At 34.8% G+C, this 26,732-nt stretch overlaps 1 protein-coding gene across 1 annotated transcript in view; it reads left to right on the top strand.

Moving 5' to 3' along the window:
- Window positions 1-26,732, top strand: part of MALRD1 (MAM and LDL receptor class A domain containing 1) — a gene marked incomplete at its 3' end in the record, with an annotated part of 232,335 nt that overhangs the window by 114,875 nt on the left and 90,728 nt on the right. The window contains exons 26-28 of the mRNA XM_079302558.1: window positions 1,830-2,075; window positions 3,714-3,871; window positions 25,497-25,677. Coding sequence (XP_079158684.1) covers window positions 1,830-2,075; window positions 3,714-3,871; window positions 25,497-25,677 — 585 coding nt within the window. The remainder of the gene's footprint in view (window positions 1-1,829; window positions 2,076-3,713; window positions 3,872-25,496; window positions 25,678-26,732) is intronic.

Genomic DNA, 26,732 nt, shown 5'->3' with positions numbered 1-26,732 from the left:
AACTTCATCCTGAAATTTAAATTCCTCATTTGCTTACAAAATAAATGTTTTGCTAAATTTTTACTGTAATCACTTAAAAGAAAGTTGGGATAATAATAACTACTCCTAAATATATATGTCACTTAAATTAAGCAGAAATTTTATAATAAATCTATGTCACCCTTTGAGATACAAGACAGATGACTGAAATTCTGAAGAAGATTGATAGGAGTTTCTGATGGACACTGATTCATCCATTCCATTGCATCATCCTTTTCACCAGGACCATTTTCAGAGATTGTGTACTAGTAAAAATTTCACTGATGCTTTTATAAACTTGTAACTGTGAACTTCAAACAAGTTTTTTTCTTCTGGTCAGAGATTACCCATTTTTCTTGTCTCCAGATTTGGAGATCTTTGCCTGATGTTCTTGACTTCCAAAGTCAGTATCTGATTTTTATTCTCCCTTGCTTCTTTTTGATCAGGAATTTTTCCTGCTTTTTCTGAGCAATTGTAAAAAGCCAAATCATACACAGTCTTTTGGAGCAAACCTGATATATATTTTTATTTTGCTAAGAAGTCAGGAATTCATAATTAATAATTTCCCTGGGAATTGTCTAGATATTTCTATCATATTCCAATATGTATTTTAAATTTATTTTAATAAGAATTGTGTAAGGAGGATTTCAACTTACAATGGAGAGGTTAACACTTGTTTTCTTTAGCTGATATCTAGAAATAAAGTGACTTATTTCCACTTTACACAAAAACTACAGCAAAGGATTCTGACAATGTTTTTTCACTTTGGAGTATTTGTAATTTTGTGTGTGGCTGAAACAAATGCTGTGGGATGGAGGTTGCCAACATGACAACTGAATACCCAGTCTCTTATCCTCTTTTTACTAATAAATCAGTTTTTCAAACCTCTTAATAAATCCTAGCCTTATGTGAATGTCATTTAGCTCCTTTAAATTAATACAGTGGTAATGGAAACAAGTTTGTAGAACCATGTGATTTTCAATACCAATTAATTCAGATTCTCCCTGTACTTGTGCAACTTTTAGACAAGTACATATTTTAATTTTATCTGTTGAGCTCATATATTCATACTCCTGTTTTTAAGTAAAATTATGGTTGTTCATTTATTTCTGGCACAGCAGAATGCACAAAGTAAATGGAAAGGGTCGATTTCAGAATGCTGTGTTTCACTTCTTGCTTACAGAATGTACTGAAGTTGCTGGGTTTTATTCAGAGTCCTGCAGAAACTGATCTGAAATGAAAACATGAAACTTGGAAATAGATCCTGTGATCCGAGTCCTACAATCTTTAGGCTGTACAATAGCAGAATTATCCCTCAATAAGGGCAGGAAAACTGTACAAAAAGGACACTGTCAACCTACTGAACTCTTAAAAAAAAAAAAAAAAACATTAAATGCAAAACTCTGTAGCTAAAACAGAAAAGTTTTTTCTTCCAAATTAAGGCTCCTAAAGTAGGCTCAACTTTGCAGCTAAAATAAAATGATTTAATCCAACACCACATGAAAGGAGAATGCCAGCAATTAAGTCAGACTAGAAAGCTTTGTTAGTGATGGAATGCCTGGCTGGAGCTTGCCCTCTGAGGCTTTACAAGGGAAACAGTAATTTATTTAGGCAATCACTTGACAAAATACAAAAGAAATAAACTGATAATGGATTGGTACTTCAGGGGAACCAAAGGCTTTTAATAAAACTGCTCTGGACCACCCTCCTCCTCCTAAATATTAAGCTCCCTGAAACGTAACCTTCCAGTAACCTTGCTGGGATGCACGGCGCTGTGATTCACCAGGACACCCTCATTCTTCTCTTTTCAGGCTCCTGCTCACATGGCCATAGGCAGTGCCAGAATGGCAAGTGTTACAGACCAGAACAAAGCTGTGATTTTGAAGACAACTGTGGGGATAATACAGACGAGAGTGAATGCGGAACTTCCTGCACCTTTGAGAGTGGCAGATGTGGCTGGCAAAATTCCCTGGCTGACAATTTCAACTGGGTGCTAGGGGTCAGCTCGCCTCAAAGTCTGAGACCTCCCAAGGACCACACGCTTGGAAATAGAACTGGTACGTTGTCAGTTCACAAATGAGCTGTAATTGTCTTCATGAAATGCCTCAGACCCTCGCGGGCAGCAGGGGAGCTCTAAAATCTCTGATCAGGCTGTCATTTTTAATGAATTGGATGTGTTACAATAGAAAAATATTAATTATCATTGTACAATAACTTTAATTTAGGAAAATTGAATCTCAGTTGTTTTTCATATGAGTCAGGCAAGATAATTTGATACTTGTCTGGAGAGAGACATTTGGTCTGGATGCAATTTGCAAGGGTGAGTTAGCTCAGCTCTGAGATCCACTGGGTCCCACACCTCCAGAGCTTGAGGACATTTTCAGGAAGCTCACAGTTTCCCATAGTGACTATTTATACTTTAATTTTAGACAATGTTAAATAAATACATTTAAATAAACAAAGCTCCTTTGTTAGAGCATCTCCTGGTTTATTTTGGCCAAAGCACGCTGTTATCTTCTCTTGTTCTTGCTACCAGCTCTGTGCCTTCATACTTTGCTTTTGAAGATCCTATAGTTCAGATAAACATGTTACCAAAGCTGAGCTCAGAACTGATCTTAAGTTGATATATTCACAACAGAGTTGCACAAAGGAGTGTTAGTAATTGTTGAATATTTACAAATGGCTGAATGACAAAACCCAATAAACTTCAAAATATGTAGGAAAAAACTTAATTTGCATTGTCTAGTAATACACATCTTTAAAGTATAATCAGAAATACACCACTACACTTGTTAAATATATGCTTGAGCTCAGGGAAAAAGCAAATTTCTTATCCCTAAATACCATGGTCATATCTGAGCCAGAGATGTGTTAAAGTTGGAATGAGCCCATTAGTTTATGCATTGCCTAGTGAAGTAAAATCTTTTTGCAAAATTAATATACAAACATTAGTAGATGTACAATTATAATTTTAATGTTATTTATAATACATTTATGTTTATGTGAAATACGCATTTATTATTTGTACAAAGGAAAAAGATGAATTTGAAAGAGAGAATTTGTAAGAATTTGGGAGAATTTTTTATACCTCTAATTAAAAATAAAGATGGAAGTCTCAAGGACCATATCAGTGTTGAAAAATGTTAACTCTAGGCATCAAATTTTGCAATTTCCTCTGACTAAATAATTTATATGCTTATTAATATTCATACAGAATAAAAATGACCAAAGGTAATATGAACCATTAGGGATTCCTAGTGATTTATAAATGCGTAAATGTTTTTTTCCTGTTTCACAAGTTTTTATATAGTGTGACTATAGTGTGAAGATTACCTTTCAGGAGACTTAATCCTGAAATTTATCATGATGTGGCTGTTGTGTGATGTATTGTCAGAGTTGCAACTACTGCAGTTCAGCAGGGACATGTAACCAAATTAGCTGGAAAACATGATGGAAGAGTTCCCACTCTTCTACACAAGTCCATCCAAATCTTAAGCTGCTACCACCAGTTTTTCCTGATGTAAGAAGTGCACAAGGAATAGGGACTGGTCATGTTTTGTCCTGAGCTGAGGCTGACTACTATGAGACCTGTGAGAAAAGTGCTCCTCATATGTCTCTGCATTTACTTTGCTGAATTTAGGAATCTGCTTTGAAAATGTAAAACATTTTTTCAGTAATACATAATTTAATTTCAGGACATTTCCTGTATCTTGAGGCCACTGCAATAGGCCTAATAAATGAAAAAGCCCATGTGAAGAGTTCCATATGGAAAGAATCAAGTGGGACTTGTGTGATGAGCTTCTGGTACTTCAAGTCATCAAAAGCCATGGGACACATTCAAGTTCTGATTAAGGTAACAAAAAATCCTTTTTCTTTTGAATGTATTATACCCATAAGGGTGTCTGTGCTTCAGCACTGTGACATTCTGTTGTTGAGCTGGCAGACTGGAAGAGCTCCCACGCACCTCCTGCTTCCATGCTGGTTCTTATTACTCCTGTCTCTTACAAATGCTTTTAGCATTTTTCTTCCAAGAGAAGCCTCTCTGAAAAAACAAAGAAAATCTTTTAAAATCCTCTTTTTATTTTCACCTCTTCACATATAGTACTTTTCTCTTTGATTTTCTCCATGTGAAGCTACTGCCATATTTTGCTAACATCCCTATTGGTATTTATCAGTATGCAACCCTATTGTGCTGATGGGATAACACACACACACACAAAGAATTACCAGCAGGTACAAAGTAGAATGCAAAAATATGACTGTATTAAATAATTTATATTTTTATATAAATGGATACAGAGTACACGATCAATTTTACTTAGAAATATTTTTTCTTCAATAAATGTGAGATGACCAAAAATTATTTTAAAAGACTATCTAGCTATTAATTTGCAAGTGAAAACTGAGACGTTTGTTAGAAAATTGGCTGTTCCTTTACTGTTAATTAAAAAGGATTGTAAAAACATTTTTTAAATCATAATATGGTTCAGACTAGAAATTAATTCTTATGTAGAAATTGTCCATCTCTTCTGGTTATTCAAGTATAAATCATGGTGTAATTTATTTGCCATATGTCTGTTAACTTTGCTTCCTACAATATCTCTAATAACATCTTGGTAAACTGCATTCAAGTTTCTGTTTTATTTCCAATGCATATGTTGGCTGACTTAACTTTAAATGATAAATTATACTTTTTCCTTGAAAACAAATCACTAAAAATGGTTTCTCCAATATTCTGGATAATATAAAAATTATTTAAAGGTCTAAAAAGAAAAATTCAATGGATTTAGTTTCTAGAGCTACAACCTAGGATATATCTGCCTGGAATATAAAAACAATGAACCCTTTGACAGGCATCAGGAGATTTTTTCATTAAGTAGTCCAAACAACTACAAATAACAACAGACCACTCATCAAGTAACTGTATAGTTATTGAGATGTTTTTATACAGCTCTTTTTCCCAGAAAGGCTCAAATTTGTAAAGGAGGCAAGTAGATTTAAGAAAAATAGTATTTTTCTTTTAAAAATAACTTTCCCTTAATGTATTAAAAAAAGGAAAACAAAAATAGATCCCATTCCATACAATAGATTCCATTGCATAAAATGAATGCAAAAATAAATGTTTATCTAAAATCAAAGGTCAGATTATGTTCTCATTTCATTACTGCATTTTGTAACTTGTAGTAACCAAATATTGTAATCATAAGCATTTTAGGGTTGTTTAATTTTAGTTATAAGCTAACTTGTAAACTAACTTTGGTGGAAAATAATGGCTAGTAGGATCAGGCATGTGTGAGTGGTTTGTGTCACTTTTGCTTGTGCCCAGTAATTATTTTTTCCACCCTCAGAATGCTGGAAAATTAGTTAAAAATTAAACAAAGGGGTTAATTTTTTTTTTCTATAATAATCTGAGCAGAGGTTTTCTAGATAGTTATCTCTATCATAATAGCCTGTAGAGATTATTTTCTGCTGCACTAAGATTCAAGTATATCACTTTTGAATTTCCATATGACTATGGAATTTTCTGTATGACAATAATTTTTTTCTAGATTTTGAGAATATGTTTTCTCCTTTTTTATACTCATTTTCCTGAGACATTGCCCTCTTCTTAAATTCACCTTATTTTATTTCAAGACTATTTTAATGTTATTTTAAACTCCCCTCACCAGGGACTTTAAGAATATTTTTAAAGGCACAGTCAATAGAAGATGTTTGAGTCATTACTTGTTCTTTTATTTTTTTTTTTTCTTTTAATGAGAGCAAGAATTCTACCTGCAAAAATATTCTCATCATTGTACCTGGGATTTTTGGCAGATCAACTTAATTTCACCTGTTATGCTGCTTATAAGGACCCACAAGTCCATATTTTAATTGGAGTTTCTATATAACAGGGTCTGTAAGAATAATATCTAATTAACACATAAGTCATGGGAATTTATACTGAAGCTTCTCCTACTGGTTCAAGCTTCAATACCTAGATATTTCCACACAGGTTGAGTATCCCTTGATTTAAAGTTAATGTTGGTGAAATCAGATCTCTAGGTAGTGATTAGTTGACAATAAAAAGAAAATAAAAGATGAGGAAGATAATTACCATCTCTAGCTTAAAAACTTAGCAAACTGTTTCTGGCTGAAGTCATTCCATCCATTGAAAGTTTAACTGAGAGTGAAGACTGTATATACAATGGAACAGCAATGAACAGTAAGATGAGGAAATATTTTATATAGAGCCAGAATGAGGAAAGAAATTTTTCTACTTCCAGGATTATCACAGTAGACGAAAAATGGTAATCAAAGGTAAAAAGCCATTTTTAGAAAAATTATAGTTTGTGGTGCGCATCAGTGTCTTTTCTTAATATATGCATTGCTTGTCCACACTCAGGAAATCTGAGAATATTATCTGTCATACCACTAAAGTGCTATCTCAGATTATGAGATAAATAACAACCAGAAATAAAGATCATAAAAGGTACCATAGTCAAGCATGAGCTTCTTTTGTTAAGGTAGGCAGCTGGAGAAAATCAATACATTTTCCTCATGGAATTTCTCTGAAGTTACTTCTGTTTTGATTTTTGTCTCTTGAAACTGTACTGCATATTCTTTGAAGAGAACTGTCTGTGTACAGAATAATAATAATCCAGTCAAAGTGATGGGCTGTTGAACTTGCTGCAAACATATAGTATTCTTCAAACTGACCCCCTCAATATTTATGTAAACAAAAGATATTGACAGTGCAGCTGTTTATGAAGACTGAAATATCCAACTCACCACTCATCTAAATTCAAATTACAAAGTTTTTGATTGCAGTATAAAAGAAAACAGAACATTCCCCAAAGAGATCTGGATATAACTAATCAAAACTTTTTCCAGTGAGATTTTGACTCATTATAGTCTTGACTGTGGCAGTTTTAAGAAAATATTACCCATTGTAGGAGATATTTCAAAAATCAAGTGCAGCATGTTCACTGTGCCTGTTTTAGTATTGATGGTGAGGCACCTCATCAGCATTCAGTTTATTTTATGAGTCAGAAGAAACTGTGTTTTTAAACATGCTCATAGAGAGGCAAGCAAGAATTATTGGGTGAAAGGGATAATACATTTCATTATTCTTCTGATTTAAAATAAGCTTTCTACTGCTGCTGAAGTTGTCTCTGCCATTAAAAAATGAAGCAAGTCCTAGGTATCACAGAAGGAAATCAGCAACAAAGGACAAAACCATTTGTTGAAATATTTTTTATTGCTTTTGCATATAGGCATTTTAATTAAAAAATATAATTTAGGATGTAGTGTAGTTAGGGGGAGATTCTTTTAAGGATTTGAAACAAGCCTCCAAAAACAAATATGCTGATGAATAATGAAGGTGAAACCTGTCATTAGTAACTCCCTCTGCTGACTGTGACAAGGCCAATGCACACAGGATCTCATTAGGAAGTTCCAGTTGTTATACATGAGAAACAAAAGTCTTGATATTCAGCAAAATTTAGATTGCTTTATTTTATATAGCCAGAGCAAGCAGCGCTGGGGAGGCAGAGGGGTCACCTCCCACTCCATGCTCCACTGAACTTTGGTTTTGCAGCTTCTTTCATAGTCTGGTTTTCTCATAGTAATCAATATTATTTTTTTGTTGACATAATTTTGCCAGGTAAGTGGTGGTGGTCACAAAACATCTGTGGGATCTCTGCACAGTGTGAAGCCTCCAGACAATTTGTCAAGTCTCATAGATAACCATCTGCTCTTGGTAGATAAGGAATGGCAGAAGTCAGGAACTCTGGTCTTAGTAGATAGGCTGTAATTGATTACACAAAAGCAGGAAATCTGATTTTGCAAAATCTTTCAGGCTGTGGGAAAGCCTTGTTTTTCAAACTGGTATTAGATAAAACTTACTTAGAAAACATAATATTCATAACAGGGGAATTAAAACAGAATTATTTAATCATATATTTTTCTTTCTTTAGTGTCGTGCTTCATTTCAGACTTAAGTATTCTGGTTTATACAAACCCCAATACTTTTATGATTAACACAAATCTTGTATCAATTATCACACAGCGGATCTTACCTAGCCATTTAATTAATTCCATCTAGTTACAAATGAGCAAAGACATAAGGATGTTCAGGAAAACAAGAAGTCCTGACCAGCACATGGCAGGTGAAGCAGAGTCCTGTTTATACTGTGGCAGCAGCAGCCTGACCTGGCCAGGAGAGCAGGATGGAGCCAGCACCAGCTCCTGCAGCTGCCCAGGCTGCTGCACACACCCTGCCACCTCTCAGCCACAGCTGGAACCCATCACAGCTGTTCCCTTGGGATTGTTACTGCTTTTAACCAGCCTCATGTAGAGAGGTCATGGAGAAATGTATGGCTTAGCAGGTGCCACAGCTCAGGTATAGATGACTCACAGTGGATTTTATAATTCCCTGGTTAGTTTTAGTGGAGCTAAATTTTGCTATCCCAGGCTGTGGACATGAAAACCTACAGCAGAGGATCTGCAGATGCCAGCTGGTATGTTCTGGACATTTGAATTTCTAGGATCAAGTAACTCAAAGTGACATTTTCACAAATCAATATAATTTACCCTACTTCTATGGGAAGTCACTCAAGAGGAAAGCTTAAGGAAACTTCTTATTCTACCTCAAGCATAGAATAGAATGTGTATTTCTACATTGATCCTTCTCACTGACTGCATGAAAAACAATCGACCCCTCACATTAATATAGAAGTTAGAGATTGTGTTGGGTTCAGGTAGGCTCAAAGCAGATTATCTGACCTGCATGAAACTAGAGGAAAAAAAATAACTTTTCAAGGATTTGCTTGAATGCTTCACTTAAGAGTTTGCTAAACTTCAAATCATGCTCCAAAAAAAAAAAAAAAACCAAAAAAAAAATAGACTATCTGTAGATTTAATAAACATAGACATAAGGTTTATGTGGTAGACAAAATTAATTTATTAGCAAAATTTTTTGAGAGCAGAGAGTAAATTTTCCTAGTATTTAGTTCCACATAGCAGCATAGTGATAATGACTTTTATTTAATGAGTATCTACAACCCTCAAAAGGGCACAGTTTTAAATTACTTACTCCCATTATTGACTTGTGAACTGTTATTAAAACTTGTGTTTGAGTCAATGAAGTGTCATCTAACTAATGAGTAAGAGTAAGAGAATATTAGTCCCAAGAGTTCTGAAGGTAATCAGTGAAGATGCCGTGAAATACAGTATTACTTGTGAAAAGAAACTTTTATGGCATCATTACGTTCCAGGGCAAGAAAATTTTTTGTTTGTATTTCCTGAATCTCAAACAGCATTTTTTAATTTTTTAGACATTGTTTCAGTGTTGTTTTAGGCCTTTGACACAATGACTTAAGCATATTTCCAACCAAATTGAGAATGAGGCACGGATTAAATAGAAGTAAGTCAGTTTTCACTGAAAACATAATTTTTTCAAAAAGATTTTACATAGAAGGTACAAACAAATATGCACAACTGTAGGTAAATGCAGATACCATCCTGTGTGTTTTATTTCCCCAGATGAGTACATTAGGAAGTTATTTCAATCTTACTGTCAGTTACTGGAGTAATAGAATTCATTGTATTCCTATACTGCAACCAGATGTAAGCATTCATTCCAAAGGCTTGGTGAGAAAGAATAATATATTTGAAAACATCCTTTGAAGGAAAAAAAGTATTTTAAAGAAGAGTTAAATAATCACCCTTGTATTTTGGCATCTTTCTTGTGAAGACAAAAGAATTTGCAACCTACAATCATTGTTTTTATAGAAACACATGTAAGTGAAATTGTTCATATGTAGATTATTAGGATTTTTTAAATTTAAATTCTCTGAGAACTTGGCATTTTCCTCACTTAGGAGATGAGGGTGATGAAGGATTTTAGTGTGACTGGGGCATATCTCTGTCATGTAGGGCAGTGCCTGGTTATAAAGCCAAGCAGTCTGGCAGAGTGATGCTCACAGAGTCATTGAAGCAACTCATCAGTATCCTGCAACTTTCCAGAGGAGTCACCAGCCGTGTGCCTCAGAGCTGGCACCACTCCTAACTTCTACCCCAGCCTGGCACCAAAGAGCAGAATGTGGCATAGATAAAACATGCACTTTCTGTCTCCTCCAGACTGCACAGCTCCCTGATGTTGTTTTATTGAGCCCATTCCTCAAGTCAGAGATCTCTGGGAGTGATTTGCTTTATTGATTTGTCATCTTATAATCTCATAGAGGGCAATCATGCTGCTGCTTTTTAGCACATGAGAGCAAAGTGACTCTGGGATCTTTGATAGTCAGGCACATTTTGCTCTTTTCTAACACTTTTCAGGGCACACATTCAACAGTGAAAATTGTGATTTAAATGGGTCTCAGGGCAGAGTTCTTTGAAGGATCGTAGAGCTTCTGTTTAATGATTTTTCTGCAGCAACAGACATCAAAATCAGACCTTTTCCTAATAACTGTGAAACAGGCATAGGACTTTGTCTGAATGACAGCCTTGAGGTATAGCCCTGGGCTTTGAGCATTTACCACACCTCTTCTTCTAAAGAATTCAGAAATTTAATTAACCTTTTTTTTGAGATAATAAATCATGCAAGATGCAACCTTGTGCCTGCAGACATCTTTTACAAAGCAAAAAGAACTGATCAGGTCTAGAATCCCAAGACAATATCTAATTTTCCTGATCAACAATCCCACTTGGAAAAAATGCCCCCAAATTTCTAAGAAATGTTCTAATAAAAAAATTGAATGTTTCTAAAAGTTCCATTTGGCCTCAGAAAAGGTGGAAAATCTTTCTTTTTTCCTTTTTTCATTCTCATCCCTTTTTACATCCCTAAGCCCCTTGGTCTTCCACTTAGAAAAGTATCTTTCTATTTTTTCAAATAAATACTGAGCTGAGCAGATGTTATACTGTGAAACTTCAACAAGATCAGAGGTAGCACTAGCTCTCATAGTGTAGAACATTTATCTGTTACAGGTTTTGTGTTCCTTTAATGTGACATTTATTTTTAATTCACAGATCAGTTTTAGTGTCCTGAAGATCAAGGTAGTCCTTGATCTTTGGCAGGCTTGTAGTATCAAGTTGTAGTGCACTTGAAATTACTTTTATAAGGGTTCTTAACATAAGAGTCTAATTTTCATCCTTGCAGACTTTTTTTCACTTTCTGACCTTCAGCTTTGAATCTTCATTAGCCTCATGAAGAAAAAACAAACCAAACCAAACAAATAAAGAAAACACCCCAGAACAAAAACTTGAACCCAAAACAAGACAAAACAAACAAAAAGTTCCTCTCAAAAACACCTCATACCAGGATCTAATTATGGTAATTTCCTGTGAGAATTTGACTAGGGATTTTTTTAGTGCACATATTTATGACTGTAATAATATCTAAGTTTATTTGTTTGTAGGTTGACCCCACAGCATTAGGTAGAATTGTCTTATCATTGCATGCATTAACATCCCAGAGGGTTATGCATTATTTGCAGAAGAGAATAATAATATGTGTCAATGCAGTGAGAGATTTGAGAGACACCAGTTTCTTCCCACCATCCTACTAGGCAAATAAAACCTTCCATAGCTCTATAACTTCATGGTGCTTGCTGGTGAAAGGGTCATTGCAGCTCAGAGATTAATTTTCTGCACACTTGTGGAAACCTCATAGTCCCTTGATAGCAGTTTCTCATCTTTGTAGACTCAAATTCTTCCATAGGTCTTTCTCTCCAGTCACACACCTCAGGTTTCCAGCCTCCCTCAGCACTTCCCAATGTTCCTCATTCTTTTGTGACTTTATTCTGCAAGTTTGCCAGGCCATATCTGCAAAACTAAAAAAGATCTGGGAGCTCAAATAAGGAATTTCAAACTGCTTTCAAAACTGAAGAAAACATGTTAGCATGATGTTCTGTTCAAATTAATGGAGTCATGAGAGATGACACAGTAATACTACTAAAATCAGGAGTTACAGACCATTTGGATGAAGCCTGGAAAATGTAGGTGCAGCTTCAGAGTATGTTTGATTCAGCAGGAGCACTGAAAGAGGAAGATGAACACCAAATTTGCATCTCCTAGTTCCCATATACCAGATTAGTAGAGGGCCTTAATCTATCTGTGATCCTAATTTTTCTTTTGCTCCAGCTGTTTAGATGGTATGGAAAGCTTGTGGGGTTTTTGTCTTTTTTTTTTAGTTTGTTTTTTTTAACATCTTTATTATAAGTATGGACCTTATGGAATGAAAAAGGAGAATTGTTTAATATTTAGCTTAATGCTGGGCTGTAATATGAACCAGGAATTACTGGGTGTAATCAAAATACGAGCATTTTCTTAGGAGAATTGAAGTTTTGTTTTTTAAGGAGAATGAGCATACCACAAAAACCCACAACCTACCAAACAAACAAAAAACCCAGAACCTTTGAGACTGTATCTTTGAAAACAAGATGTGGATGCTTTTCAGATTTTCATACTTGATGAAAACTATGAGCCTAACTTTTTTGCTGAATTTTCAAATTCATGCAAGAGAAAAAAAAATCTTATAATTTAAAGCATTCTTGTTTGTTGGATAGCAATCATTGAATAGAAATACAGTGATCTATTTTAAGCTTATTTTAATTCTAACACTTAGAATAGGAAAACAACTAAAAGTATGTTGAATAAAAAAGTGCAAGTAACCTTATATTTTTCCTTTCAAAATAACCTCTTTTGTCTAAACCATTACATGTCACCACATCTTTCTTATAATGATAGGATAAGGTTTTATACCACGGTGCTGTTTTATTATTAATAATTTGAATTATTATTTGGCATCTTATTTTATGGATGCCAATTTCTCTTTCACTGAAATGTGAGAAGAGACAGAGGTTGTGGAAAGGTCATATGAAACCACAGTGGAAAATTAGGCTAATGCAATTGTATAACTAATTTTGTGTGCTTAACTTCTCAGTTTATTGGAAACTGTGTTTTGCTGTTTGAAATTACAGTAGAACAGGCACTCAATCTATATTTGACTGAATCAATACATCAAGGCACAAATGTGAAGCATCTTTCAGCTTTTAAATCGTTTTCTTACACTTGTTTTCTGTAAATTTATATATCTCATTTAGGCATCTGAATAAAGAGCATCTTCTTTTAAGTGACAGAATGATAAAGCTACTCTGCCAGTCATGCCATTAAAATCTTCAGCCCATGTTTGGAGGATATTTGCTCTTCCCCTCAGCACCTCACTGTTGCCTTCCACATTTTCCACTGGATAGCACAGCTCTAGTATATTACTGTTTTCCAGTTTAATTTAGTTTGATCTGCATGGAAGAAAAACTTTGTTAAATAAGATTTCCAGTGTGATGCAGAAGAGGTGCTATTTAAATTTTGATACATGAGGCATCTAATTCATTTCATTGATCAGCGAACACCAGGAGACTCTTTCTATTTATGACATGGAAATGTCATTAGACGTGAAGGATTCTGCAGTGCACAACATTATTCTGAGCACTTTGGCAGTGTGATTCAGTTCAGAACTGTGCTCAATGGCAGTTCACAGGGAGTATGTTATCAAAAACTTTATTAGCAGTCAAAAATTGTTTAAGTTGATTTCCATCTCTTTAACACTTTATGCACCAGTTCTATTCTTCAAGTTACTAAAAGAATGAGAGTTCTGATTTTTTATTTTCCCAGTCCAGCTGCTTTAGGAGCATGGACTATGGAAAGGAATTAAGACCTAATGAACATCTTCCCCTGACTCACTAGCTGCACATTAATTAATCTTAGACTTTTCTTTAGTTAAAAGTATAGTCTATTAAAGTCAGTATCTCTTGAATTTAATCTCTATAAAAATTGCAGTCCCCCTCTTCCAAGTTGTATCAAGATTTGCTGTGCAGGGAAATGAGGTGTTTTTTCAGGTGAGATCTGGAATCTTTTGACAAAATGGTGCAGTAAGATTCTTTAAAAGACACCACCTGTCTGGAAAATTTTGACAAGAGAATTTTCAGTGTATGTAGTTGAAAACCTGAATGGTTTTAAAAATGATATCCACAGAAAATGTGGTCATGTAAGAAAGGCAGAAATGACCATGGGGCAGGAACAAAGTAGGAGCATCATGATAAATGATAATAAAATACCCTAAAGCATACCACTTAATTTTCTGAGTATGGCAATCTAACTGCTACAGATTTTATGCAGAGGGTACCATTGCTATAGAAACTGCTTAAACATCATCTTGAATGATTCCTTTCCAAGCTGATGTGATGAGATTGAATTTCTACTGGGGAAATGGCAAGGAAGATACATTCTTCCACAAATCCCTTGGAGTTTTCTTATTTTTGGTTGTTTTGTCAGTTAGTGGTTGTATTTTTCTTTTATTTGCCTTTTTTAATGTTGCAATATTTCCTCTATTCACACTAAAAGGTTTATATTCTTCTGATAATTAGCTCTGTGCTTATTTGCTGCAGGGAATAAATCCATTTAGAAAATGCAGACAAACTTCTGCACTATCTGCAAAATCTAAGGAAAAAGTGAAGAAGTGGAATCAGAGAATTGAGGTTATTGCAGCTACTGAAACTATAAACAAGAAGTGGGTAATGTAATAGTTGCTGCACTGGAAAAAAAATGGGGGACATCTGAGGAATCTTAACTTAAAAAAAAAATTAATGGAAGAGAAAAATGTGCTGTTCTACCTTAATTTGATTTGTATTTGTTTGGCAGGTTGAAAGGTATTACAAATTCTCTTATATATCTTGCAGTGTGGCTGAGATGTGTTCCCATGTTTGTTTTTAGATCTGTCATTCTGTCTTTCTCTGGAAAATTATGTCTCTTACCACAGGAAAGACATCTTAAAAAGAGATCTCTGTACTGTCTCCAGCAGGGAGATTTTTTTTCCTAAGAAATATGTTAAGGTCACAGGACTTGCTATTAAAATGCAATTTGTCTCAATCTGGGTGGGATTCCTATTGCTTAAAGTCACAGATGCCCCCAGAGCAGCCCCTGCTGCAGACACTTTAGCCTCTCTTTGTCCATGGTGGGTTTTACTCCCCATGTCAAGGGGAATCTTAAGTATGATTTGTCTCATTGTAGAGCAAGCATCTATAAGAGGAAATGTGGTTCTTACTTTCCCCACAGCTTCCTCTAGTCTTGTGTTTAGTACCTCTCAGTAAGCAGTATTGGGTACCATCAGGAATGTCCCTGGATAAATATTTGAATATTTCTGTAAATGTTGTCACATGCTTATGTAAATTTTCAGTATCTATGCTGGCAATGTAAACACTGAGATCTCATGAATCTGTCTGCAAATTTTTGTCTTTGCATCCCTACCACTCTATGTGTATTTACATATTTATAACTTCATTTGTCCTTCAATGTACTAGGTGGTGGCCATTGGAATAGGAAATGTTTTATTTTAGGAATATCTGTCAGCTATAAGAGCCCTCAATTTGTAGACAATATATTTCATAACTGCAGATTAAAAAATTCAGTTAAATATCTAGTTCCTTGGCATTCTCTATGAAATAAATAATCTTATCCATTAGATATTATAGAGACAGGACTTAAACATTTCTATTAAAGATGTCTCATTTGTCCAGTATCAATTCAGTCAAGCTTAAAATACTTAATTGAGCTTTGACTATATAAAGAACTTACTATTTTTTAAGCCTCAGCCTTTTGAGTCCCCTGAGGCTGTCCAGTTCATCTAATATCCCAGAGGATCTGTTCTATATTCCTAGAAGCCCAAAAGCCATAATCCAATTGAAAAAAATATTCCAATAGAATACAAATAGGCTGTATAGTAGTTGTCACAAAGAAAGAAATACAGTTATATCCCAAAGAACATCCCACTGCATCAAAGTGGGAGTGATGTCTGGCTGACATTAATCACTCTCTCATACATCTGAAAAAGCATATGATGCACTTTGATGATTGATAGGGAATATTCATGTCAATCCTTGTCCAGCAAATTTGTCACTTTGAAGAAATGACAGATTAAAAATTTATTAAAACCTTAAAAGTTTTAGTGACAGTGTACAAGAATTAAGAATTACTAATGTCAGTCTTAAGAATTATTGCTAAACTTTTAATTATACTGTCCTGTATGAAGGAACCTTACTTTTCCTAAATATGTTTTGTTTACATCAGAAATATGTACTTCTTTTTTCTTTATTTTATCCAATTTTATTTTATTTTTCTCTCAGCAGAAGTCCTGTAAAGATATGTTTTCCCACTTTTTCCATTCAGTATTATACAGAGAATCAAAATGTTATTAGAGGTGAATTGCCAAATTGAAATATTGATTAAAACAAACAAAATCTCTAGAATATTCCAGATGTTTTTCTCAGCTGAATTTGGTTTGCCTTGGGGTTTTTATTTTACAAGGCAGCCATAGTTATAATTCTTTAATTCTTCATGCACAAAACTTCACATTTTGAAGAGCTGAGATGACTTTCACGCAGATTGATTCCACAATTCCCACTTTGTGGAACTGATCTTGTAAACACTGTGACATGTGAATAGAATGCTTCTGACCTTAGCAAATGTCTGTCAAAGTGTCAGAGGAGAAAAGCTGCCCTGCCAGCAGAGCTCCTGCCTGCCCACTGTGTCACTCAAACAGTCTTTTGGTCCATGACACGTGAAAGGAAAGGTCCTTCACCCTTTTTCTCCAAAACCCACTGAGGTCTGAGTTTTACCCATGTCCCAGGTTAAGTTAAAGATGCATAAAAAGCACTGAAATTTAATGGGTGACTTTTAATATGTGACTTTTGCCTCCCATCTTTCAGTATGGTATTCAAGGTATTCCCTATAGGAGGAAAATATGACAGATTTGAGGTTGCCTCATGTCTGCAAACAACTTTTTATTATCTTAAATTATAAACTATTACTCTATATGCTCTGCATTTGTTTAGGTAGTGCATAGAAGTAAGGGATTTCTTTTATTTTTTAATCCATGGAATCTATCATTGCACAGCATGAAGCACACTGCTCTTATTTGGCATTATGGAGGGTTGTAACAAGAATCTTAGAATTTTTGTATCTGTGATTATATCTCCTTCAAGCTTTGCTTTTCCAAAAAATTGCAGTTTCCTCAACTCTGAGACAGGAATATTCCAAAGAGATCTGTAAAATGTGATTAAAACAAAGGTGTAAAAAGGTTTGAGATAAAACTGAGAGATAGAGATAGAACTAAATTCTGTTCTGCTTGAAATGCTCATGGTCTTATAAAGTGGCTTTGATGGTCACTGTAACTTAGCCTTAGCAACAGAACTGAAGGAAAAAAATGTAATCCAAGCAATCGAAATTGTATCCCTTAAGCTACCTAAAACTCAAAATCAAACAAAGGTGGATTATGACAGGAAATGAAGAAACATATGCACTTGAGAAGAAAGAAGAGCTGGGAGGGCTGGAAAATGAGGAGAGGATGAAGTAGTACCAAAAACCTAATGAATCCCCTTTTACAGTGAGTTGTTTTATTTCTCTCTTCTAATTGGTAAGGATAACATATGAAATGAAGATATATTTTCTAAGAGCCTCAGCACATAAAAGTATATTTGATGGAAATGTTATAATGGGAATGTAAAGGGATGCAAATGTCAGAAAAGTTTGCTTGGTCATAAATGAAAACTGGCTATAAAGATGTATAACAGATTTAATAGTTGTAACAGGATATATCAAAATTATATGAAAGCGAAATACAGAGAATAGTTTAAAGAATAACAATAAATTATTCTTGCATTCCTATTATAGATTTCCAAAATAAGTGGATTTAAGGTATAACTCCATCTTTTTTTTAACAAGCAATTTAATTGCCATTCCTTGCAATGAGTACATGCTTGAAAGAAACTGCTGTCCAGGTGAATTACCAATCACTTTCTATCAAAGCATCTTTTAAACTGACTTTTCTCCTCTCAGCACTTAGAGCAATTAAAAAAGAAGAGTCTTACTATTTCAGAAATTTCCTTGTAGAAATATTGCAAGTGCTGGCACCCATGGCAGGGTGAGGTGTTCATGCCTTTTGATGCTCTAGAGGAATTCACTGGGATTCCAGAATTCCAAACAAAACTGGTGCATTTTTAAGAAAGGAATTTTATCTGCAGTACATTTTTATTTGTCTAGCTCTTTTCATTAGGATGTGTGGGGTTTTTTGCAGAAATGCATGATTCTTTATTATAGTGATGTTAATTTAGGAAATTAAAATTGGGGAAAAGATATTTCAGAGAATTGAAATCATCTTAAAACTTTACACAAAGGAGGAAATTAAAGGGGTGGCTGGATGGGTTTTGTCATTAACTCTTATTATGAAAACCTACTGAGACTAATACACCCAGACTATAATAGAAAGCTTGAAGGCTGAAATATCACTGTTTCATCTTGCAGTTTCCCTTCTTTCTATCATGCATTGTGAAAATTCAATTTTCTGTGTGATTTTTTAAAGCTGTCCTTAAAAGTGGAGCCAAATTTTCATGCATGCTGATGTACATAGGTAGCATGTATGTTGCCTGGATAAAATAATTTCTCCAATATGTCATTTGATCAACTTCATGTTTCCTTTTTAAGTGTTTTTTATTGAAGATGGAGACATACTGAATAGCATGCCTGGCTCCTGCCATAGTATAACACTGAAGAATTTGAGATTTTTAATGCATTCTTTTCATTGCTGAGAGCCATGAACTTTCATTTAAGTTACTGGAGGTTTAGTAAGCTCATCATTGTCATATTCCTAAAATAAATATCCTCCTGTTGCATACTTGTCCCTAATTTGTTCCTGCCTTTAGGAAGCATTACTCTGTAGATTCTTGGAGTTCTCTTGTCTGCTTTTTTGATGCTATTTCTTCTTTTCTGCTACCTCAATTTGCTGAAAAATTCAGAATCCCATAGCGTGCATCCTGCAGCATCCTTCAGTTTAGTGATGGAAGATAAATTTTAAAATCTCGTCCTACATTGAAATTATTTCCATTTGTCTCAGAGCTATTCTAGGAAGACTCAATAATTTTGGAATTATATGTTTAATGCAGAGCTTCAGCATTAACATAATTAGCAGCAATTTTCTAAATGTAATGGTAATATTAATCATAAGAATTATTTAATAGGAGTGACAAATTTTCAAAACATTAGCTAAGGGCAGAGCAATAAATAATTACTACTGTGCCCAGATTCTCCTACATTATTAAAAACAACATGTAGAAATGTTTTGTTTGGTTTGTTTGCATACACTTATCAACCTTACCCATGAAATACCAAGTATGTACCTTTCCCTAAAATAAGGTAGCTGAGTTATTTAAACTAGGGGTGTAACAAAACTGTTTGTATTGAATTGTTGGTGATTGACAGATGTGCCAGAGGACACACGTGCTCCTCACAACTCACATCTTCATGGCCTTATGGGCTGCTCTCATGTTTTCTTTATGTCACTGTGAAAGAAAGATAGAAGAGAGAAAAAGAGAAAAACAAAGAGACCAAGAAAATAGGGAAGAGGATCAGAAGGAAAACGTTAACTTGAATTTTAAGTCTGGGATGAACAAATCTTAACTTATGTTCATTTTTTTATTCATTTAAATGTATGCCATAATTTGATACTCCTGTCCATTTGACTCGTGTAGAGGTTTGCTTGAGTGAAATATAAGATCAAATTCTTTATGATTCATTTACTGTTTTAAAGTGAAACAGTGTTTTAGGAATTTTCAAGAGAAAATCTGTGAGAAATGAAAAAAAATAGAATCTCTCCTACTTATATATATATATATATACTTATATATATACTTACATAACATCAGATGAAGGAGACACAGTAATATTTTTTTAAGAGATTTTTGCTACTTAGCATCACTCTTCAGCTTCATTGTATTTTAATGCACTTTTGTTTCAAGCTACTTATGAGAGACTTAAGTCGAAGAAGTGAGATCTTTGAGCTAGTATTTTGTGTACTGCAGTGCAGAGGTAGCATCAGCTCAAATCTATGAGGAAGGTGCTCAGAACCTTCTCCAAACAGGATTCACTCTCAAGCAATGAAATTGAAATAAGTAGATAGATGATATTAGAAGTGTCAGCAAAGATATAAATTGTTCTGTGACTTGGGGAAATACAAATTCATGGAGAAGGTCTTTAAATTATGGACAAATAAGGAAAATCTTTTCTTCCTATTGCCTCCTGTTTCTTTGATGTGCAGGCTAAGTTCAGGACTGCAGTCCATTCCTTGCTGAGAAAGGAGGAGGCATGGAAGGAGCACAGCTCATCATGGAATGCTTCATTTTAAAGCTACTTGATCAGTCATGAAAAGTCTTTAATAATGTTACTAAACCAAGGAAAGCAAAACTCCATTAAAACCAGGTTTATTTATTAACTTCATTTGTACACTATGAAAATACATTTCATTCTAAGCCAAGAACAAATGCCTAAAAAGTAAACTGCCCTCCTGAAATAGTCTTGTAAAACAGAGGGATAACAATGAATCCAAAAGTAGAGAAAAGAACAGTGACAGTCAAAGTCACATTATGCTCATTCTATTCTATTTTCCTGTGCTTTGTATAGCATATATCATCTTTAAATGTTCTGGATCATCAGAGTTTGTCAGGAAGATACATTTTCAAAGTAACCTGAAAACAGAGATTTTTTTCTAAGTTTTTTATAAAAGTATGTAAAAAGAGTTTTACTTCTCTAAAAAGTCTGAAAGGTGCTGTAGAAAGGGGAGTATTTTGACACAGTGAATCTCAAACATATTTTTAAGGTATTAATAACAAAGTTAATGGTTTTTTGATTAATAATTTGAAAGTATTCTGTCTCTGATTAAAAAACCCTCAAGTATATTTGTTTTGAAGAGTCCAGGAATATTTAACAAATGCTCTCATTGCCTCCATCCATTTGGTAAGCTCTGCTTCATTTCCTGTGGCTCTGCTGAAATAAATATCTGATGGGAACAAACCAGGAAAATAATTTGAACCCAGCTTGGAATATGAATAGAAGGAGAGGTGCAGATCAAGAACAAAATCTGTGTTTCATTGCAGATGTAACTAGGAAGATTGCCTCATAGAAGGATCTTTATAATTGCATCTGGAATACTTACTGTATTGCTCTGAAAGGAAGTGTATTCACAGGAAGTTTCTTTGCAACATCTTGTATTGGAAAGTCACATCCTTCTTGTGTGTGCTTTGGAGTCAGTTCCTAACATTGTTCTGACTGTGTTGGAAATGTAGCCTTGAGAATAATGGTGGTCTCTGATGGATAGAAAAAATGTTAAACTCAGCCACAAAACAAAAGGAATTCTAAGACAAAAAGAAATCCTACCTCTCCTTTATTCTTACTATCCTCAGGTGAATTAATGAGGATATTGAGCCCAGTAAGTTGTACTTTCTCCCTTGACATGCTCAAAAGAGAGACTATAAACACCTTAGATTGTCCTTCAGATGAAGACAAGCATGAGGAAGATTCTGAATTGCAATGGAATGAAATAATTATGAAAGAATTCCCCTCAGACCATCAGAAAGCAGATAAAGATCCTCTGAATATGAATATGAATTTTCTGATAGGGCTAGGCATATAGACTTACAGATCTCAAGAGGTTGTGGCCTTAGAAGTGGCTCTGCCATTTTCTGAGAGTGCTTATTACTCAGCACGATGTGCCAGACTCAGACCCACTGCTGCAAATCAGTGTAAAAAGATGCCCTTTGCTGTCAGCTGCTCCTTAGTGATGCCTCCTCACCTCAGCCTGACCTTGCACTGTGTTCAGCCCACAGAGGGCAGTGATGTGCAATTAATAATAACTTTTCAGAGCCTTAAATGAAAACACCATCTGTTTTTAGCAGTCTTAGTGTGTCTTTTTGGGAAGAAGTGACAATTTTTTTACTTCATCTGTCAATAACATGGAGCTCTTGGAATTTCTCAGGTTGAGTTTAAGGAATTAAAAGGTACAGAATTACAAAATAAGTTGTAAAAATCATGTTCTGGGGAAATTTCTGGAGCTTTTTTGTAGTACTGTTGCCTGGTAATAGTCTGCACTAATAAATAGTAAACCATATACTGGGAAGCAATGTCTAAAATAGAAACACACATGCAAATCTAGAATGTGTTCTATTCTATCCCATGGTCCAGTCATCCTATAAAACTTATAGTATGACCAACAAACAATCCTCTTTTACCATTTCTGTCTGCATAAATGCAGCTAAACTCCTGAGGAGTAGCAGGAAAATGAGATTCTGCTCATTCTGCTGACTAATAGCCAGCAGAGTCAACACACACAGAGATAAGGACAGGACCATTCCCCAAACCCACAGATCTGAGCCACTTTTCATCAGCTTGTTGGAGCACAGTTTGGTTGGACCTTTTGTCACCAACCAGCCCAGGCTGAAGAGAAATCTACACTCACTATGAGTGGGCCTCAGCAAAAGAATAACCTCTAAAAAGCAGAAAAAATGGTGATACTGTGACCTCTAGCTTCCTCTACACTGAGCATATTTCTGCTTGCCATATCTCATTTACATATCTCTCCTTTACAGTGTTACATGTATACAAGATTGAGAGAGATCGAAGGATTTCTGGATGCAATGGGCAGGTCAAAGCACAGAATAATTTCTCTATCCCCCTCAGGCCATATTTGTATTTGTTTTAGAAGCAAACACATTCCAAAGATATGAAAGAAATGCCAAAGCACAAGACAGATTAAAAGGTTGGAGAATGCAGAAAACAAAACAATAATTCATGGAGTCTGCAAAGCTGCAAAGCAGTGATCCTCTCATGCCAGGCACGTAGCAGAAGTGTGGGGCTCACAGCCCTGACCAAGCCAGCTTCCCTCTCTGGGCCTTGGAAGGCCAAGTTTATTGCTTGTCTCTTCCTTTCCCACCTCCCCCTGGATGTTTTTGATGCAGACAATGTGTAGAGCTTCTGACTTTGGAGGGACTTTGCACTTTGCATTGGAACAACCTTCATACAGTTATGCAGTGTGCAAGGGTGCTTTTCATTTTTTGTGCGTAGAGCTGTAGCTGAGCAAGTGAAAAATCAGCCTTTCATTCTTTATGAAGTGCTACTGTGGTGTAGGAACTCCTTCTGTGGAACCCAGACAAGCAGAGAGATGTCTCTGCTGCATTTTATTTGTGTACTCATATTCAGTAATTTGTGAAGTGCAAGGAGACTGCCATAAAGTTTCCATCTGGAAAAATTCTTCTTAACAAAAATATTTCAGTGTCTCACTGTATAAAAAATGCTCCAGTGCCTATAATTGCATAAAGATTTTATATGTTATGGCTGTGATGCCATATACAAATTGATTCCTACAACATTTTTATGTGGTTATTTCTAAAGAAATATGTGATCGCTGTCACTTGTTACTTGTGGCATCCTTTACTCAAAAATCAATGTGATAAACACAATGTTAGTCTGAACAGAATGTCATGCAATGAAATATAATGTGAAATCAATCAAAATCTGGCTAGCAATAGACATGAGGCTCATACTCTGGTAAACTCTGTAACATTTAACACCTCCAGCTTTTGTATACTTATATCTGTGCATTTTAAAAAGCTCCATCTATCTCCATGCATCCAATCTTAAAGTACTTTTGTAATAAATCTAGGGCTTAATGTTCAGATAGAAAAATTTTGAATTTTTCTATCATGCTCAAATGCTTGAATATAAGGCAAGTCCCTTATCATTCAGCATTCTTTTAATCTACTTCATTTTATGTTTCCTAAATTCACCACTAATACACAGCACTGAGCTACTTCTGTAAAATTAATTAGTGGTTTATTACAAATAATATCCATGAAAATTAATTGCACTGATAATAGGCACAAAATGGTCTTTTTCACTGGGTGGGTGGTCAGCTCCTGGAGCAGTGATGGTCAGCTCCAGGAAAGTGATGGCAGCATGAATCAAGTCTGAGCTCAAAGAACATCTGGACAATGATCTTAGTCATGGTTTAGTTTTAAGTGCTTCTGCAAGGAGCAAGGAGTTGGGTTTGAAAATCCTCATGGGTCCCCTTCAAGTTGAGGTGATCTTTGGTGCTATGACTGTTTAAAGAATGGACTGATGGCACACAGAGTTAGGAGTCTCACTGGGAGAATTAGTTTAAGAATATCTTAACTGATTGTTATCAACTCTGGAATTAGGGGTGCAAAGCACTATTAAGGTCCTATTATATTTCTTTCACTTTAATGGACTGTGTCATTGGCTTTAAACAAATGAAACACAACTGAAGAAGCAATGCCTAAACTTGCATCTGCAGGTGCTTGTGTGCTCAGACATCATGGCTTTCAAAGGGCAGCTCTCACCACTGTTCTAACACTGTTAGTTATGTGCAAAAATGAAGTTATTCAGCTGAATATCTATGACTTTACACAGTTATGGAAATTCATCCCTGTCTTTTTCTTTCGTGTTTAGCATTTTAAAGTTGCCATTGTTTTCAAAAATTGCTTTACTGTTCATTGTGATTTTCCAGAGCACCCTTAGCAAGCCATACTGCAAGAGTCTCTATGCTTTGTTAGGTCTGAGGACCTCCTTCTAAAATATATCAGCAATTCTGTGAGTTCCCTGATTCACAAACAACTAATGTAATATTTGTGTGAATGCTTGTCTGCACTTTCTTATTCAGAATACAATATCTAAAGCACCAAGATTCATTTTCTCATCATAAATATGCATAAGACATTCTTATTAACATAAATCTGATCTAACAGGTTCATCATGGATAAAGAAATGTAATTAATTTTCTTCCCTGCCTATTTTACTGCTGTCTCTATTTTCCTTAGATTTGCTTGTTCATGCACTACAGTCTCAGAACCTTTGTTATGCATTATATTTAGCTGCTGTATGCAGCTCACAGTTTTTCTTAACCCCAGCCAGACTAATAATGGCTTTTGCAAAGAAAAGAGCAGAAAAAAAAGATCTTATTTACAGTTTGGATGGTTTATTCAAACAGTCACAAAGAAAAATAGATTTAGACATATACAAAAATGCAAATATTTCCTTCTGATGTCATTGTATATATGTGTCATCCCTTTATAGCAAGAAAATTGGTGCATCTGCATTCTCGCACTACTATTATAAAATGAAGCATGTTGTTTTCTGCTGACTTGTCAAATTGGTAGTATGATATTTGTTAGTTTTCCTCCTCTTTATCACCATTGTCACAACTTTTTAAAGGTAGATGGATACAATTTTAAATAGTAGAGTAGCTAGCCTTGCATCCAGTAATATATTCTAAAAACAATAAGTTTTGTATAAAGTTAAACACAACTCTAACAAAATGGATGTTTATGCAGTTCAATCACACATGAAGTAATTTCTCTACTGAAACTTTATCTGCTATTGATGGTTATTTGCACAGTACTCACCTAATTTCACTTTCCTATTATCCTAGCAAAGGATCTGTTTGCCAGTTCTTGACACAACTTCATCTTCAACTCTTCCCTCTGTTTTGTTTGGTTTGGGCTTTTTTCCCCCCAAAACTTGTGTTTGATAATCCATACTTGCACGTATCTTACTAAATATATATACTATATATATAATATACTAAATATATGTTCAAATTTCAGACTGCTGATGGGATTGTGAAAATATGGAGTGAATCAGGAGCTCATGGTGATGAGTGGAACCAAGTCAAGCTACACTTGGGGAAGCTGAGGAATTTTGAAATTATCTTTGAAGGGATTCGTACCAGAGACCTGGGAGGAGGAGCAGCAATAGATGACATAGAGTTCCACAACTGCACCACAGGTCAGTTCTAGAGGAAAGTTTCTAGAGGAGTGCTACTTCCTACACGAGATGTAGGAAGTCCTTGTTTGTTTTTAAATACGTCATAATTAAACTGTTTTCATCATAATTTCACTGCTCGTAAAATTAGTTATGAACAAATTGTTTCTGTTGTTGTAACTTTAATATTCTCTTTTCTGCACATACATTCACGTGGTGTTCTCACACTAAATTACGGCAGATAAATCCAAGACATTACTCAGGTTTTGTTTCCTTTATTTATTTTGTTTTGAATAAGAACTTTTCTTCTTTAATCCATTGGTAAATTATTGAGTCTGGGATGTTTTATATAACCATTTCATGTAAATTGTGTCAGATTATATTATATGAAACCTATGGCCTCTGTGTTTTATTATAAAACACATTATACCTCTTGCCATAAAAATAAGTGAAGTGGAGACTACAAATGTATCTTTATCAATATTATTTTTCCTAGTTCAGTTGAAGTGTTAAGGTCAGCAAAATAAAACTGTTGACTCCTTTACAGAATATTTAATTAATATCTCTGTGGACATAGGCTAAAATAAGAACAAAGTTTGCCCTTATTAAAAACAACAAAAGTAACAGCAACAGCTACAACAAGAACAGCAACAACAACCAAAAACAACCTGAAAAAAACAAAAAACAAAACAAAAAAAAAAAAACAAACCCCAACAAAGCACCAAACAAACAGTAATGAAAGAAACCCCTAAACCCAAGAAGATAAATACTGAGTATGTAGATCATGGGTTCTCTCAGGAAAGTGTGTGCTTTTTCTATCTTTTAGGAAACAGTGTGACACAATATAAGTGATTTTGTTAAATGAGGTGATCATTGCTGGTACCACATATCAACACTGTATGAGTTTTATTGTAGTTGTTTGAGCAAGCTTTAATCTCCTGCCAAAGACTGAAAGCCTATCAACTGAAGTATGGAAAATGAATTTCTGAAAAACATCTCTTGATCTAGTTTGATCTAATAAATTAAATTGTTGTATAATTCAAAGAATGGAAACTTGATGGAACCTTGATACAACCTGG

Source organism: Erithacus rubecula (assembly GCF_903797595.1).
Source record: "Erithacus rubecula genome assembly, chromosome: 3".
Taxonomy (NCBI): Eukaryota; Metazoa; Chordata; class Aves; order Passeriformes; family Muscicapidae; genus Erithacus; species Erithacus rubecula.
The sequence above is the reverse complement of the archived record's forward strand: the minus strand, read 5'-3'. Positions and strand labels throughout refer to the sequence as shown.